At 40.3% G+C, this 15,324-nt stretch overlaps 1 protein-coding gene across 1 annotated transcript in view; it reads right to left on the reverse strand.

The window, feature by feature from the left end:
* Positions 1-3,085, reverse strand: part of Utp23 (UTP23 small subunit processome component) — a 4,752-nt gene extending 1,667 nt beyond the window's left edge. The window contains exons 1-2 of the mRNA XM_010619522.3: positions 2,776-3,085; positions 64-238 (exon numbers count right to left, since the gene is read on the reverse strand). Coding sequence (XP_010617824.1) covers positions 64-238; positions 2,776-2,963 — 363 coding nt within the window. The 5' untranslated portion in view covers positions 2,964-3,085. The remainder of the gene's footprint in view (positions 1-63; positions 239-2,775) is intronic.
* Positions 3,086-15,324: the final 12,239 nt, after the last annotated feature.

A 15,324-nucleotide genomic window follows, 5' to 3' on the forward strand; every position in this document is an offset into this window, starting at 1 on the left:
AAAAAAAAAAAAAAAAAGAGAGAGAAAGAAAAGTACATAGAAATGGTTACAGCAGAGTATCACCTGTGTTGCCACAAAATAATGATGAGGATTCCCCTCTTCCACCATGGAAAGCAGACAGTCTGATCCACTCACTGCATTCTTGAAATGGGGACAGTTTCGAACCTGGCATTTCTGTGCAATTAGTTTTGCCCCATATAAGTCCTTTCCCAACGTTTCTAACTCCTTTAATACACATCTGGAGAGGGAAAAAGAAAAGGCTATTAGTGGCCAACAATTAATAATAGAATTTTTTGTTTACATAAAGTATAAAACAGAATACTCAAGTATTTTAAATGTAAAACTATCCCACTGTAACGTGAATTTGTTATATGGTAGCTATTTTACTTTCAAAAAAAGACTTGGAAAATGCATGTACCAAGAGAAAGATCAATATGAATGCTAAAATTTATTGGGCAGATACTGTATGCCAGGCAGCACGCATTGCTCTTCACATAAATTCTTAATCTCAAAATAACATATGGAATTAGTCGCTTACCTTATAATTATCCTTATTTCCGAGTGCCCCACTTTGACAGATTTCAAGTAACATGCTCAAATGCAAACTACTAAGTTATAGAGCTGAAACATGAATCCAACTAGTGTGACAACAGGTTCCTTACACCGACCACAAGGCAATAAACTTCTACACAAACTCAAGCACAAACATGAATAGTTTCAATTTGGAAAAAGTAAAATTTCTCAGTTTCTCATCAAGTTGTTTGAAAACAATCACAATCTCTTTTCAATCTGCATTTTCATATTACTATAAGGCAATGTTTCTCAAAAATATCATGTATAAATAACCCAAGTCAGAATGACAGTGATATTAACCTGTATTAATTTCTAGCTCCTCTCTTACCCCCAAATCTACACCGCTTATAGAGGAGCAAACACAGACACCCCTCCATATCCTCGGGGTAAGTAATGATTCCAGGACCCCCACAGACAATAAAATCAAAATGTATAAATTGTTTTTTCTAAACTAAAATCTCAGTATCCAGGTTTAATTGCAGTTTTGGCACTTTGCAATAAATAAATGGGTTTTGGGTTGCAGTTTGGGCACTCACCTGTAAAAGGTTTGTCATCACGGCTCTGGACCTAACTAGGAGTGGCCAAGAAATACACTGAACTGAAAACAAATGACTGGATTCTTTAAAACTGAGAGAATACAATATGCTCTAAAATAACGGGGGTGGGGGTGAGCAATACTGTAAGACTGGCCATGTTGATAACTGCAAAAGCTGGGTGATAGATGCTAAATTATTCTATTTTTGTGTTTGAAAAACTCCAGAAGTTCCTGAGGAAAATAAAAAGCTGCAAAATATGTGTTCATGTAGTATTTCTCAACCTTTTTTGTATCATAGCAGTATCCCATTAAAATGTCAACATTTCCACGGCACACAAGGGTAGAGGGACAAACTCAGAGGTGCAGGTTAGTGAAGGCCTTTTGGCAGCACTGAAGGTTAAGGGGATCAGAACCTTCACTATCTGTACAACCAGGTGAGGCACTGCTTGAGATATTCTGAATATGGAAAATTGTTCACAGAGTCATGTTATGTAAGAAAACCAAACTATCAGCATAATATACATATTAAAAGCATGTGCAAGTCTGTAAAGAGCTCACTGGATGATAAGAGGATGTTAAATGGTTACTTGTGAGCAGTATTTTGAGTTGTAATTCTTTTTTTTGCCTTTTTAAAGTAAATAAATATTCTATGAGGGGAAAAAAGCACTAAACTTGATAGTTCGTGTTCTACCCTCTATTTACCTTTCTCCTAGTTTCATTTCCAACCATACTCTGTGTAGTAACCTCTTCCCCAGGGATTCAACAACTCCATTTGATCAACAAGTCTCCAAAACAAGGAATGCCACTCTTCGTTGTCATTCAAAATAGTGCTTCCCTCAGAACTGAACAAAAGAACGGGCTCAGATGTTAAATCCTCTACAAAATATTCCATAATTCCCTCCTCCCTCCTTTACTGCCGCCACAATGTCCCAGCTCCAGTGTTCTCACGCCCCAGATGAAGAGGGGAAACATTAGAGCTGGGATGAAAATGCCCACTGCCGATTGCCAGGGCCCTGAGGGCTGGGATTCTGTGCTGGTAACCCTAGAGGCTGCAGCAGTGCTTGGCAGGTGGTTGGTATTTAACAAAGAGAGTTGAATAATAATAAATAGCCTTGGGAAAATTTATTTTAGCTCCAGTTTTTACTTCTTTCATTGGGAAATGAAGATGCTACCTCACAGGGCAGTTCTGAGGCTTGAGATGTTTTAGTTTAAACCGGGAAAAGCAGAAGGCTTGGTTTTAGATACTGAAAAATTCTCTAGCTACACTACACCTCACTTGCTCTTACATCAACCATCTATGGTACGGAGTTTTATTTTACAACTGGATTCTCTGAAACTCTGAGAATAACTTGCCCAAAACCAGAGGTGGCAAAACTGAGACTAATATTCGAATCCCGATTCACGGTCCTTGCTCTAATTGGTTAGGCTAAAGGCACGTGATGCACCTGCTTACACAATCCTTGTTCTAATTGGCCAGCCTAAAGAACCGTGATACCTCAGGCCTGCGGGGGCTTTAACTGCCCCTCTTCCTTAGGCCTGCAACTGTCAGTCCACCGCTGGGAGCCGGGCACTGGCACTCCGCGTGCTCCCCGGGCAGGGCTGGGAGCAGGGGCCCTTCCCTGACACTCGCGTCAGACTCGCGCCCCGTCCCCGCCCCGTGGGCCCACCTGGTCGTGCACAGCTGCGTCTCCCCCATCAGGTAGCGGGGCAGCTGCTCCCTCAGCTGGATGCGGCCCCGCAGCGCCGCCTGACAGAAAGTGCCGTCCAGCAGAATCTGGTACGGCTCCCGGACTCCGAAATTGTTGCGAAAGAAGCCAAGATGCTTCTTGGCGTGTTTTTGCCTAGTGATCTTCATTCCTGGCTTAGGCGGACCGAGGCCACTGGACCAGGGAGTGGGACCACGGTCTAACCTCCGATTTGATACTCCCCTTACCGGCTAGTAGCGGAAGTGAGTCACGCTTGACTCCGGAAGTAAACGCCCTGGACTTCTCTGGCTTGGTCTCTCCCCGTTGACGTCACTCCCAGGAGAGCCCAGGCTTTGACCCCTGTGCGCTCGCTTGGAGAGGAGCCTGCGCCTGCGCGGGAAAACCCGCGGGCGTGCGCACTTTCGCCCCGCGACCTCGGCTCGTAGTCTTGAGCTGGCTTCATTTTGCTTTTCCTTGGCTCGTAGCAAACCTTTAAAAGATTGGCGACCTAAAGCTCATCAGTGATCATCTTAAACCTTAATATCGTCCAGTCCAAAGCGATTTCCCCTATATTACTGCCTTTAATGTTTGTAACAAACTGAGGTAGGAAGAGGAGCTATGTTGGGGAGCCACGACTGGGGCATTTAGTCCTGTTTACGTCACTAAAGCATGTGGTCCGTGAGTGTCTGGAACCAAGGTCGCCTGCGTGGGGTTCAGAGATCTCACTGCATGGTAGGAATTCGCCCCACTCAAGCCAAAGGCCAGGACAAGGGCCCCACTAATTTGCATCGCCTCGTCCCCTGCAGGCCATAATACACATTAGTCAAGGAGTGTTTTGGAAGAGCTCCCAGGGGCTTCGTTTTCGAACGGTTCAGAATCCCCGAACTTGAGTCCCGGGTCTGCTAGAACCTTTGGCAGCTCAGAGAGATGTTTGCGGCTTCCTGGCTGGCAGACTGGCTGGAGGTCTACCTCCTTTTCGAAGACCTTAGGTCTGTAGTTCCTGAAACAGAAAAGCTGCCTTCTGCGGGAATGTCAGGAAGGTACAAAGCTGATGGAAGTTTTAGAAATTACTCAGGTCACCTTGATTAATGACCAGTGAATGAGAAAATTTCCAGTTCCCCAGTGATTAACTGTGGAGAATTCACTTTAAGGCAAAATAAAGAATGGGAAGTGTGGAATTTTATATTTTTGTCCTAGCCTGGAATCTGTCCCAGAATTAGTTTTGGCTAAAGATTGAAAGAACCATCGCAAAAAAATATGATTTACAATGTGATTGAAATGGATTGTTTGCATTTGGAATTTTATTCCAATACATAGATTAAAATGGAAACTAAATTCTTCCATGTTAGTTCTGCCCTGGGTCCGGGCACTCCACTTGGCTGCTTTCACTTAACTGAAACATCAGTTTAGGAATTGGGAGCCATGAAGAATCACTGTAGATTTGGATCTGTGGTCCTTGAATATAATTGCTCACTATTTTCTGATTTGAATCCTCCCTTTATCCTTGTATTCCAGCCCTCTACTCCTATCATACTCCCACCTCTGACAGAACTAGCACCACGCACCCTTGCAAAACAGCTAAAACCTTTTGGAAAAGTAGGCTTGCAGGTTTATCTGCTTAGTTACTTTTCAGTAATAAGAAATACGTGGTACAGCACTAGGAATTTTATAGCTTTCTCCCTCATTGTTATTATATTAATTTACTAAAGCTACAGCATTTTTTTCAAGCCAATGTGCACACTTAGCCTTAACATATACCTGAAGACAGCTTATAATGGTGATGATTAAATTTAAGTTTTCTATTACTACAGTGTTTCTTAGAGCATGAACCCAGGGCATGTAGAAAAAGCTCTTAGTGCCCAGATTTGATTGAGGACAAATATTGAGGAAACATACTGAAGTGTTCTTCCTTAAGGAACATGTTCTAAAACCTTACCCAAGTAGATGCCTAAAACTGTGGATTGTTCCAAATCCCATATATTACCTTTTTTCTCCTATGTATATATATACATACCTATGATGAAGTTTAATTTTGTAAACTTGTTACAGTTAGAGATCAACAACAATAATAAAATTCAAAAACTATAATAATGCACTGTAACACAAGTTATGTGAATTTGGGCTCTCAAAATATTTTACTGTATTATAAACCTTAGTGACCGTAATATCCAATTTTTTCCATTCGTTATTGAGAACTCTCACTACTAAATAACTAATGGGCAGTTAGTTTACACAGTATTTAGAGTGGTAGTGACATTTATTAAAATCGCCCTGGGTCATTATTATGCTCATTAGTGTTCCTGGGTGACCTTTTGCAGTAAAGCACACTGTTTATCCATCGTGAGGGTTTCATTAAGTGGTCCACTTAGTACATTTTTGTCCAGATTCCAAATGACCTAGTAATAGCAAATCAATATTTGGCCACAACGAAGGCATTGCCATTATTGAATGAACTATTTGGATTTAAGTTTAAATTAAAATATTTGAAAAGTATTGTAATATCATTATTAAAAACTTTAATAGGCATGGAAAATTTTTTTGACCTTGCAGTGCAGGAAAAATGATGTCTTAGCATCGCTGGTCGTGAGGATTTTTCCCTTCAGGTCACTACGCTGGCCATTTTCCATGCCAAACAAAAATTTGCATTGAACTGGGGTAAGTAGAAGATTAACTAATTTAATTTTTAATATTCATCATGTCCTTTATTATATCTGGATCAAGTATAATTTATAATGAGATGTTGTTATACTTGATTTTGAGATTCTTTTTCATGAAATTTTGATGAAGCCAAGTTGACATGAGAATGATTTATTCTTGAAAGGTGTGACTAATTCCCAAATAGGACTTTTTCATGAAAGATTCATGGCCTAAGTGGAATTAAATAGGCAAACATTAAGTACAGTTCATAAAGGATATTTTGTTTCATTTCACAAATGTAAGTGTGGTTTTGTTTAATTTTGTAAGCATCAGAAAATTCATTGATGATATCTATTGTGATGTTATTCTATCTTATCATATTTAAATATTTATAAACATTTGTAAACATTCATTAGCTCAAAGTGAGCATCATGTGCTTTCTAAACTATCTGACATGCTCTCCAAATAAATAATTTAGCTAAATAAATATATATTTTGAAACAAGTTAGGTAAACTACTTTATATTGCAGTCTTTGTACTGAGCATAAACTCCACTGTAGACTGCTTTACTATTAAGTGCCACACAGGTTAGAAGATATTATTAAGATCAGATCCCATTTTCAAGAATAATTTTTGTTTTCCAAACTACAAAAGTAACATATACTATTATAATAAACAGAATAATAAAAAGATGCTCATTCTCTCTCCACTTACCTAGAAAGCACACAGTAGCAAATTATTGTATCTCTTTCTGCAGTGTTCCTACATTCCCATATTTATATGTCAGACGCATACATTTGATATATCTATATCTAGATTTATATTTATATATTTATATATAATATAGATATATGTAAATATACTCTAGCCAGATGCCACAGTGCACACCTGCCATCCCCACTATTTGGGAGGCTGAGGCAGAAGGGTTACAAGTTTGAAGCCAAGCTGAGCAACTTAGTGAGATTTTTGTTTCAAAAAAAAAAAGGTTGAGCCTGAGGATGTAGTTGAGAGGTAGTGTGCTCGCCTAGCGTGTGTGACGCCCTGGGTTCAAAAAAGCATTTTCCAAGTGATCACTTCTATATGTTTTGCTCTTCTCACTTAACAATCCTTGTGGAAATCCGCCCCCATTCATTATTTTCAGTGGTTGTGTGACATGTCCCACAAAACAACCAAATATAATGGACATGACCAAGCTGTCGGTTGCCACTCACAGCCTTCTCTCTTATTTATAGTAATAGAATACTGATTTTATTCTGCACACTGATGTGAGCAGATATGAGAATCCATTCCCCAAACCTCTGTGCCGATAGGCACAACCCCCTGATGAAGTTGTAGCTGAAAATATGTAAATGTACCTGTTATAAGGACTTCTGGGGAGGCTACTAATGAAACAGACACTTTTATTTTTTGCCCTTCCTCCATCCTAATACCTGGAATTTGGGTGTGACGGATAACTTCCAGCAGCCTCTTTGGACAATGAGAGTTGTATACTGAAAGAGTTATTTGATCAAACTTTAAATTACTTGGTGTTCAACAACACCGTTGCTCTTCCTTTGAACAAGCTCAAAAATCTCATTGCTATATTTTCTTTAAAAGGTAGAATGTTTTCAAAGTAAAATATATCAAATTTGTTTTACATAATACAGAAGCTACTGTGACATTTATTTCTCTAGAAAATATAAGAAATTTGGTTTGAACTTGATATGTCAGTGGGTTGCATCTCCTGGTGAGGAAAGTTTGTTAAATAAGAACCCCAGATACTTAGGCCAGGATTAGGAAGGAAATGTTAGTGTCTCACTGTTGTCAATTAAAGAAACCAAGCAGGATTTCTGTGTACTAGCCGTGCTACTGCCATTGAGCTCTTCATTCTGGTCAAATGACAAAGAAGAAACTATCTGTAAGAAAACAAAAGAAAAACAAAACAGAAGGAAAAACAAAGCAGTAACTGTCTGTTAGAAAAAGGCTTCAAGGGATTTCTGTTTGTCAAGGGTATTTCTAAACCCACAGTCGCCAGGAAGTTTCCACCACTAGTTTGCAGATGACTCTTGTCTGATGAATATAAAAGTAGACTAGAAAGAGAGCTATAATAGTTCGGATGAAATCAGACAAGGGATACTGCCAAATTAGGTAAACTGAAAAGAATTCAGTGTTTCACTATAACAGATTTGAATAGTGCTCTCTGTGGTCATTACACTACCAATGTTTACTAAATAATGAAAGCGGTGAAAACAAAAATTAGTAGAGAAATGCAAAAAGCTAAGAAGTATCAGCAGTGAGAAAAATGTTTTCCTTTATAAAACTCATGCTGCCACTGACATTGAATTTATAGCTGAAACTGGTAGAGAGGTTCATACTATATGGGGTCATTCATTTTAACCTATCAAAGCTCTAGAAGATTAATGATTCATTATAAAATTACTTGAGGAAAGCAAATATTATGATTGTTACTTGAAGGAGTTGAAAGATTGGAGATTTTGTCAGATTATAGTTTTAAATGGATTTTTAAAAGACATTATTTATATTGAACAAAATGTTGAAGACTTCTCTTTCACTCATAGTTTCATATATATTTTTAAGCAGCAGGAGGACTTTGGGGCAGCAACTGAACTCCTGGTGGCAAGAAATTGAATATGCTTTTAATAATTCAGTAGAATATTGTTTCAAAGTCAAGTATTTGTCATTGAATTATGCTGATACATGATAGTAATTACACGATTTTATAAAAATAAAAATCACTCTTAGAATCAATTTTTTTGATCCTGCTGTAATATTAGTTGACTAAGTCATAAATCAAAGTGTTGTGATGAAAAAGTCAAATGTCATTTTAAAAATTATTATCTTAGCAAACATTTATGAAATACCCACATGCTGATTCTTGTGCATAAATGAGTATTATTTTCTTTTTATTGGCTCTGCCTTTACCTCTCTGTTGTTCTTTTCAGAAAACTGAACAAATCACATACCATTTCACACTGAGCTGTATCCTCAGCCCATTTTATATTTTATTTTAAAACAGTGTCTCCCAGCTGGGCGTGGTGGTGCACACCTGTCATCCCAGCACTCGGGAGGCTGAGGCAGGAGGATCACTGTGAGTTTGAGACCAGCCTGGGCTACATAGTGAGTTCCAGGTCAGTCTCAACTACACAATGAGACCCTATCTCAAAAACAAAAACAGAAATAAAAAAACAAACAAAAGACAGTGTCTCCCTAAATTCCTAAATTGCCCCAGGCTGGGCTGGAACTTGCAGTCTCCCTGCCTATAGAGGAGTCTGGGTGCTGGTTCGTGCCCAGCATGCCCTCTGGCAGACATGCAGATACCTGACAGAGTGCAGTGCCTCCTTGTTTTCAATAACTTCAATTGATTTTCCCTGTTTACAAGGCTTTTGTTGTTGTTGTTCTGTTCAGCCCAGTGCTCTCTTGAGGGAATCGTTGTCAAATTTAGGCAAAGTACTCCCAGGCTTATGCTATCAACGAGAGTGTTACCTGCATAATACCTTGCTTCGGTGACATTCAACATGCTCTGCTTGTGTTCTTTTCTTGTCTTTGACAAAATCGTAAGCAGATGGGTGCAGATGGAACCACTGCTACTGGCTGCTTTCCGTGTTCTCCCAATGCTGTCTTTCCCGCTTGACTAAGACATCAAGCAAAACACTTAGTGTCTTCAACCAAACCAGTTGTGCTACTTTAACTTGAGATTCTCCCTATTTACATATCCCCTATGGTTTGGCCCTGTGTCCCCCAAAGGCTCACTGGTTAAAGGCTCATGTTCACCTGCTTGTGGCACTATTAGGAGCTTTAGGAGTTGGGTTTAGTGAAGGAGGTGAGGTCACTGGGGGATGTGTCCTTGAAGGACATAATGGGACCCCAGCCCTTCCTTTTCCTTGACCTCTGATCCCCAACTGCCACGAGGTAAATAGGCTTCCTCTGCCATGTGTTTCTTCTGTACACCTAAAGTAACAGGGCAATTGATTATGGAACAAAACCTCTGAAACCATAGCCATAATAAACCTTTTCTCTTTTTAAACTGTTGATCGCAGATATTTTGTAACAGTGCCGGAAAGGTGACTACCACAGTGTTGTTTCTTCTGACTTTGCTTTCGCCTTACACCTAGTTAGTTAATGATGGTGCCACCACATACTTCCTTAGGGAGGGAAAGATGAGACAAGTGCAGATCTTTCCTCTCATTTCTTTGGAGTGAGAGTTTCTGCTCCTTCCTCAAGATGAGAAGTATCATAGGGTAGAGTGCCCCACTTTTCTCTAGATCTGGCTATTTCTAACTCCCAAAAGGAGCGGCTCATCTGATGTTTGGGGAGGCACCGTAACCATCACATAAAAATCTATCCTTTGCAAGGGAACAGATGATGGCAATAAACTATTACTCTTTTTCGGATTAAGAAAAATGAGAAAGAAGGAGGAAAGATCTCTGTGCCCCTTTCCCAGAACACAACTTGCACAGAAAAGAATATGCAACTCTCACACAATCTCTTGCTTAAGATTTCTTTGACAACGGTGCTTATTTAGTTTGTAACAGCTACCAGAAAGGATCCCCACATCGGCTGCAGGTCATGTATGCACAGGAATGGGGAACAGCGGAGTCCGATTACTCTCCACACCGGGGCAGACAGATGCCAAGTTGGTCCCACACAAGATGGCTCCGTGCTCCCGGTCTTCCTGCCCCATCACCGCAGGGCTCAGGCCCAGCACAGTCAGGTCGGTGCTCCGAAGCCCCTCCCTCCGCCGAGGCCTAAATTCAGGCCATGACAGAGTAGGAAAAAATGGACCTTCCAAAAAGTCCTTCGGCTCATCTGAATAGGAATAAAGTGACATTTCACAATGCGTTTGGCTCGTCTGTAGCGTCTTGATTCTTGCATTGTGTTGGCTTGACCGGGGTTTGAGTAAGCCTCACTCTGGCTGGTTCTGAGGCATAGACAGGACCAGGCACAGCGTGGCACTCCCTAGGCTGTGTTTTCCTAGTGGGCAGAGTTGTTCTCCACACAAGCAAAATGAGGCCGAGTGTTTATTTTTTCCACTTTTTCTCTTAGGCATGGCAGGCCCTCCTCTGCTTCCCGTCCCCATGTGGTATTCACAGGTGGTCGGGGCCCACAGCTTGGTTTGGAAAAAGGCTCTCACCAGACTCTTATTTTGCCTTTCACAAACTTTTTTTTTTCTTAATGAAAATGGGTTTATTAATTCCTGTGAAAAACATAATACACTATAACCAGATCACTGACTTGGTTGATAAAACATTTCAATTAACTTGGCACTGATTTCTACCTGTCTCTCCGGCACCTAGGAAAGACCAGCAGGTAAGCAGGCCGTGGGGACCTGCGGGCCAATTTTCAGCACGGGCAGAGGGGAGCTTGGAGAAGGACATGGCAGTCCGGGAAGGTGAGTGCAAATTGCATGGTGGTGGTGGTGGGGATAAACAGCAAGTAAAGGCCAACAAACAAAAAACAACAAAAGGAAGGCGAAAAGGAAACTTAAAAGGCTAAAGAAGACCCGATCACAGAGGCCTTTTCTTCCATATTCTTGTCCTTAATAGGCTTTCTCCTGGGAACAGGAGGGAGCCGTTGTGAGTTATGAACCGAGACAGGGTTGCTGTCACGCTGGTCAGGAATGGGGATTGCGCCACCCTGGTCACCCCTTAAGCCCTAGCCACCTCTGTCCCTGAGGTTTGTAGCTCTGGCACAGCACGGAGGGAGGGAGGGTGTCCGAAGATGAGGGCTCGGGGGAAAGTGGTTCCTGCTCCCTGCTGTCTCCAGTTTCCCAGCCCCGGGCTGAGTGTGATTGTCCTCGATGAAGCCATCATCATCCTCTTCACCCACCTCAGGGTGATTCTCACTCCCCGCCCTGAACAGCTGGTGGTGCTGGAAGCTGGCACGGTATTGGGGGCAGAGGTGGCACTTGGCAGCAAGTGCAAAGATGACAGAGAGAACACAGACCCCAGCACAACCCCTAGCAGCACAGGCTGTGCCCATCTGGGCTTGGTTTGCCTCACTCATGAAGGGGCCTGATGACATCAGTGAACCTCAACCCCAGTCCCAACCTCTGACAGAAAAAGCCTGGCTGGGGAAGACCCCAGAGGCCACGCAACCCCAGGGCACAAGTCCTTCAAGACCTGCACAGGGGGTGGAGGTGGTTTCCGGCTGGGTCTGCAGAGTACAGACAGGTGGGGAACCTGGACAGGTCTGCCTTTAACAAGTGGTAACACTGTAACAAGTGTTTTGAAGTGTTTCCGGAAAATACAGAGGTGTGCTAAAAAGTTTTGTTTTCGTGACGGAGAGAATGAAGGGAGAATTTATTTTATCCAGTTAAGGAATATACACAGTGAAATTAATGCTTACAATAGTAAACTGCCTGCTGGAGGGAGGGCAGAGAAACAATTTAATGATTGTGACCAATCACGGTTGTGTGATGAAATAGATTCAGTATATTTTGCATTCTAATTTATTATATTATTTCTTTTCTTCTGCCTGTTTCAGGTTTTGTCTTTTCAACCCTAGAATCTTGAAAAGAGTACATAGATTACTGACTTGAGATAGTTTTTGTTTTCTCACAGGTATTTAGCTATAAATTTCTCTCAGCATTACACTCTTAGCATTTATGTCCCACAAAAAGTTGTGTTTTTTTTTGCAGTTAGAAAACATTGCTTTTTATTTATTCATTGACCCCTATACTCATGGCTTTGACTTGATATTATGATTTATTTGGTGTAAATCCAACTGCATTTTAAATGGGAACACAAGTAGATAAATATATACATTGTGCAAAATCCCATTTATTAAATATCTCAAGTTTTCATGAGTGTTCATCAAACAACACAGCCCCATCCAGCCACTATGCTAATTATTTTAGCTTCACTTAAAATTTTATTAGGTACTATTAATTTTACGAAATAATTGGTTTTCAGTGCATATTTTGTGATCTCCCGCATTATTCTTCTTTAGACCTCTCTATCCAACAAATTGATACTTTATCTTCTCTACTCATCCGTTCAGGTTTGTCTTACTTCTTTATTTTTATTTGCTTGTTTCTTTTGGTACCGGGGACTGAAACCTTGGGTATATGGCGCACCAGGTACTTTCTGAGTCACATCCCCAGCTCTCAGTGTTGGTTCTTTTCTTTTTCTTTCTTTCTTCTTCCTTCCCTTCATTCTTTTACAATTCATTTTCAAATCATTTTAAGTATATTTTATTAATGCCAATTAACTTTACAAATGTTGGGTTTAGCGTAGTATTTTCACACACTTACATCTCATGTTCTGATCATACTCATTCTCCCTACTGCCCTCCTCACCCTTATTTCCTTCTGGTAGCCTAATAATGATCACCCTTCTAATTCATGGCATCCTTTTTTTTTTTTTTAAAGATTCCATATTTTATGAAAAACATGGAATAGCTGTCTTCCTTAGTCTGGCTTATTTTGCTTAACATGATGATTTCCAGTTCCATCGATTTTCCTGCAAATGACATAATTTCATTCCTCCTAATGGATGACTAATCCTCCGTACACATCTCTCTTATTCATCCATCGATGGACAGCCAGGCTGATTCTGTATCTTGGCTATTGAGAATTGTGCCTCAATAAACAAGGATCTGCAGTCATCCTTATAGTGAGCTGACTTTAATTTCATAAGGAATACACCAAAGAGTAGTTTAGGTAGCCCATATGATATTCAGTTTTAGTTTCACAGGAAACTCCATAGTGATTTCTATAGGGGCTGTAGTGATTCAGTAGTAATTTATGTTCTCGCCAACAATGTAGGAGGGTTCCTTTTCCCTTCACATTTTTTGCCAGTATTTATTTTGATTGATTGATGGATTGATTTTATATTCTTGATGATAGTCTTTCTGACATGGGTCAGACTCACTGTTATTTTGATTTGCATTTCCTGGATGGCTAAAGATGTTGAATATTTTTCATATATTTATGGGCCATTCTTTCTTCTGAGAAGTGTCTGTTCAGTTCATTTTCCTATTAATGATTGGGGTTTTTAAGGGAGGGGTTAAGTTTCCTAGGCTACTTGGTAGTTGTATCCCTTGCTGTGCAGAAACTTTTTAATTTGATATAGTACCGTTTCTTGATGCTTGCCATTATTTCCTGTGCTTTGCAAGTCCTATTAAGGGAGTCTTCGTCTTTGCTGATATTTTCAAGTGTTTTCCTTGTTTTCATTTAACAGTTTCAAAGTTTCAGGTCTTATATGTATGTAGGTCTTTGATCTATTTTGAATTGGTTTCTGTATAGGGTGAGAGATAGGTTCTAGTCTCTCTCTTTTACATATGTATATCCAGTTTGGTGAGCATTGAAAAGTCTGGTTTTTCTCCAATGTATATTCTTGGTCCTTTTTATCAAGAATCAGATGGCAGTCATTGAGTGGTTTTGTTTTTCTGTCTTCTATTCAATCTATATGTATATTTTTGGTCAGTACCATGCTGTTTTTGTTTCTATAGCTTTGTAGTATAGTTTGAAGTCAGGTAATGGGGCACCTTCAGCCTTACTCTTTTTGCCTAGGGTTGTTCTGGCTATTCTGGATCTTCTGTGTTTTTGTATATATTTTAGTGTTCTTTTTTCTAGTTCTCTGAAGACTGTTTTCAGAAATTTAATGGAGATTGTTTATAATCTGTAGATTGTTTTTTGCTAATATGGCCATTTAAATAATATTGATTCGTTTTTTACACTTTATCTTTTCTAAAAGGTCAAGAAGTGATTGGTAATTCTTTTTTTTTTAAATATTGGGTAGTTTCTATCATTTACTCTCCATTTCACTGATTTTCTTTTCTGTTTTCCTTTTCATTTTGCCATTAAGCCCATTCATCATGTTTTGGTCTCTGTTGTTTCAATTTTTTGGTACTGGGGATTGAACTCAGGACCTTGCACTTGCAAGGCAGGTAGCAGAACCTGAGCTAAATCCCCAGCCCTGTTGTTTCATTTTTAAAGTTCTAAATTCCCATTTTATTCTGACATATTTATCTTTCATATGTTGGGTAACACTTTAAATTTGCTGGCTGAGTTGTATTTTTTATTTGTTTCAGGGACAGCTCTGGCAATGGGAGTGTAGAGGAAGGATTCCTCCTTGCTACTTTTCTAAGAGGGTAAAAATAGCAGTGCACCTTACAGTGGACCTACGTTGAATTCTTGGGGTAAGGGTGGTTCCTTGTTACTGATAGGGTGAAGGGAAATTCAGTGCCCACTAGGCCTCTTCCAACACCCCCTATATGGAAAAGATAGCAAGGTCTCTGAACGAATCCAAGCGTTGCCTCCACTGACACTACAAAGTGGGCCATCATGCTGAAATCCTGATTCTCCTCTAGGCCTCTGATGGCTATCCGCTGCGGGGTGGGGCTGGGTGTCTCATCACTGTCTGATAGAGTTGGAAGTCCAAGGTTCCCACATAGTGTCCACCGAGTGTGGAGAGAACAGGCTTTTGGCACAACTTTTTGTTTGCTTGTTTGTTTGACCGCCCGTTGCTATTTCCAAGACACTGGAGTTCAATTTCAAAGTCTGGGATCAATGTTTCAATTAGAAACCCTAGGAAATCACCCTGGTGTTGCCTCTTGGGGTCCCTCGCCTGTTTTTCGTCTCTCTCTGAGACTTTTGTTTTGCATGTTATGTCCTTGAGTTTAGTTGTATCTGTTGAAAGAAATTGGGAAAAATCTGCCCCCTCCCCCTTTCCAGAAGCAGAAGTATAAATTCTGAGTACATTTTCAAGATAGAAGCTACAGGATTTTCTGATGGAATGGAGTATTTATAGCATTCTGGGAAGCTGAGGCAGGAGGAACGGATGATGCTGGCAGGATTAAGAACAGTTCTTTTTAGAAGTGTGTTAGGCATCTGCAGCTCAGTTTTGGAAAAAGGCTAAGTTGGGGGTGCATACAAGACATTTACGTGGAGAA

Source organism: Fukomys damarensis, unplaced genomic scaffold (genome assembly GCF_012274545.1).
Source record: "Fukomys damarensis isolate Sample0158 unplaced genomic scaffold, DMR_v1.0_HiC HiC_scaffold_5, whole genome shotgun sequence".
Classification (NCBI taxonomy): Eukaryota; Metazoa; Chordata; class Mammalia; order Rodentia; family Bathyergidae; genus Fukomys; species Fukomys damarensis.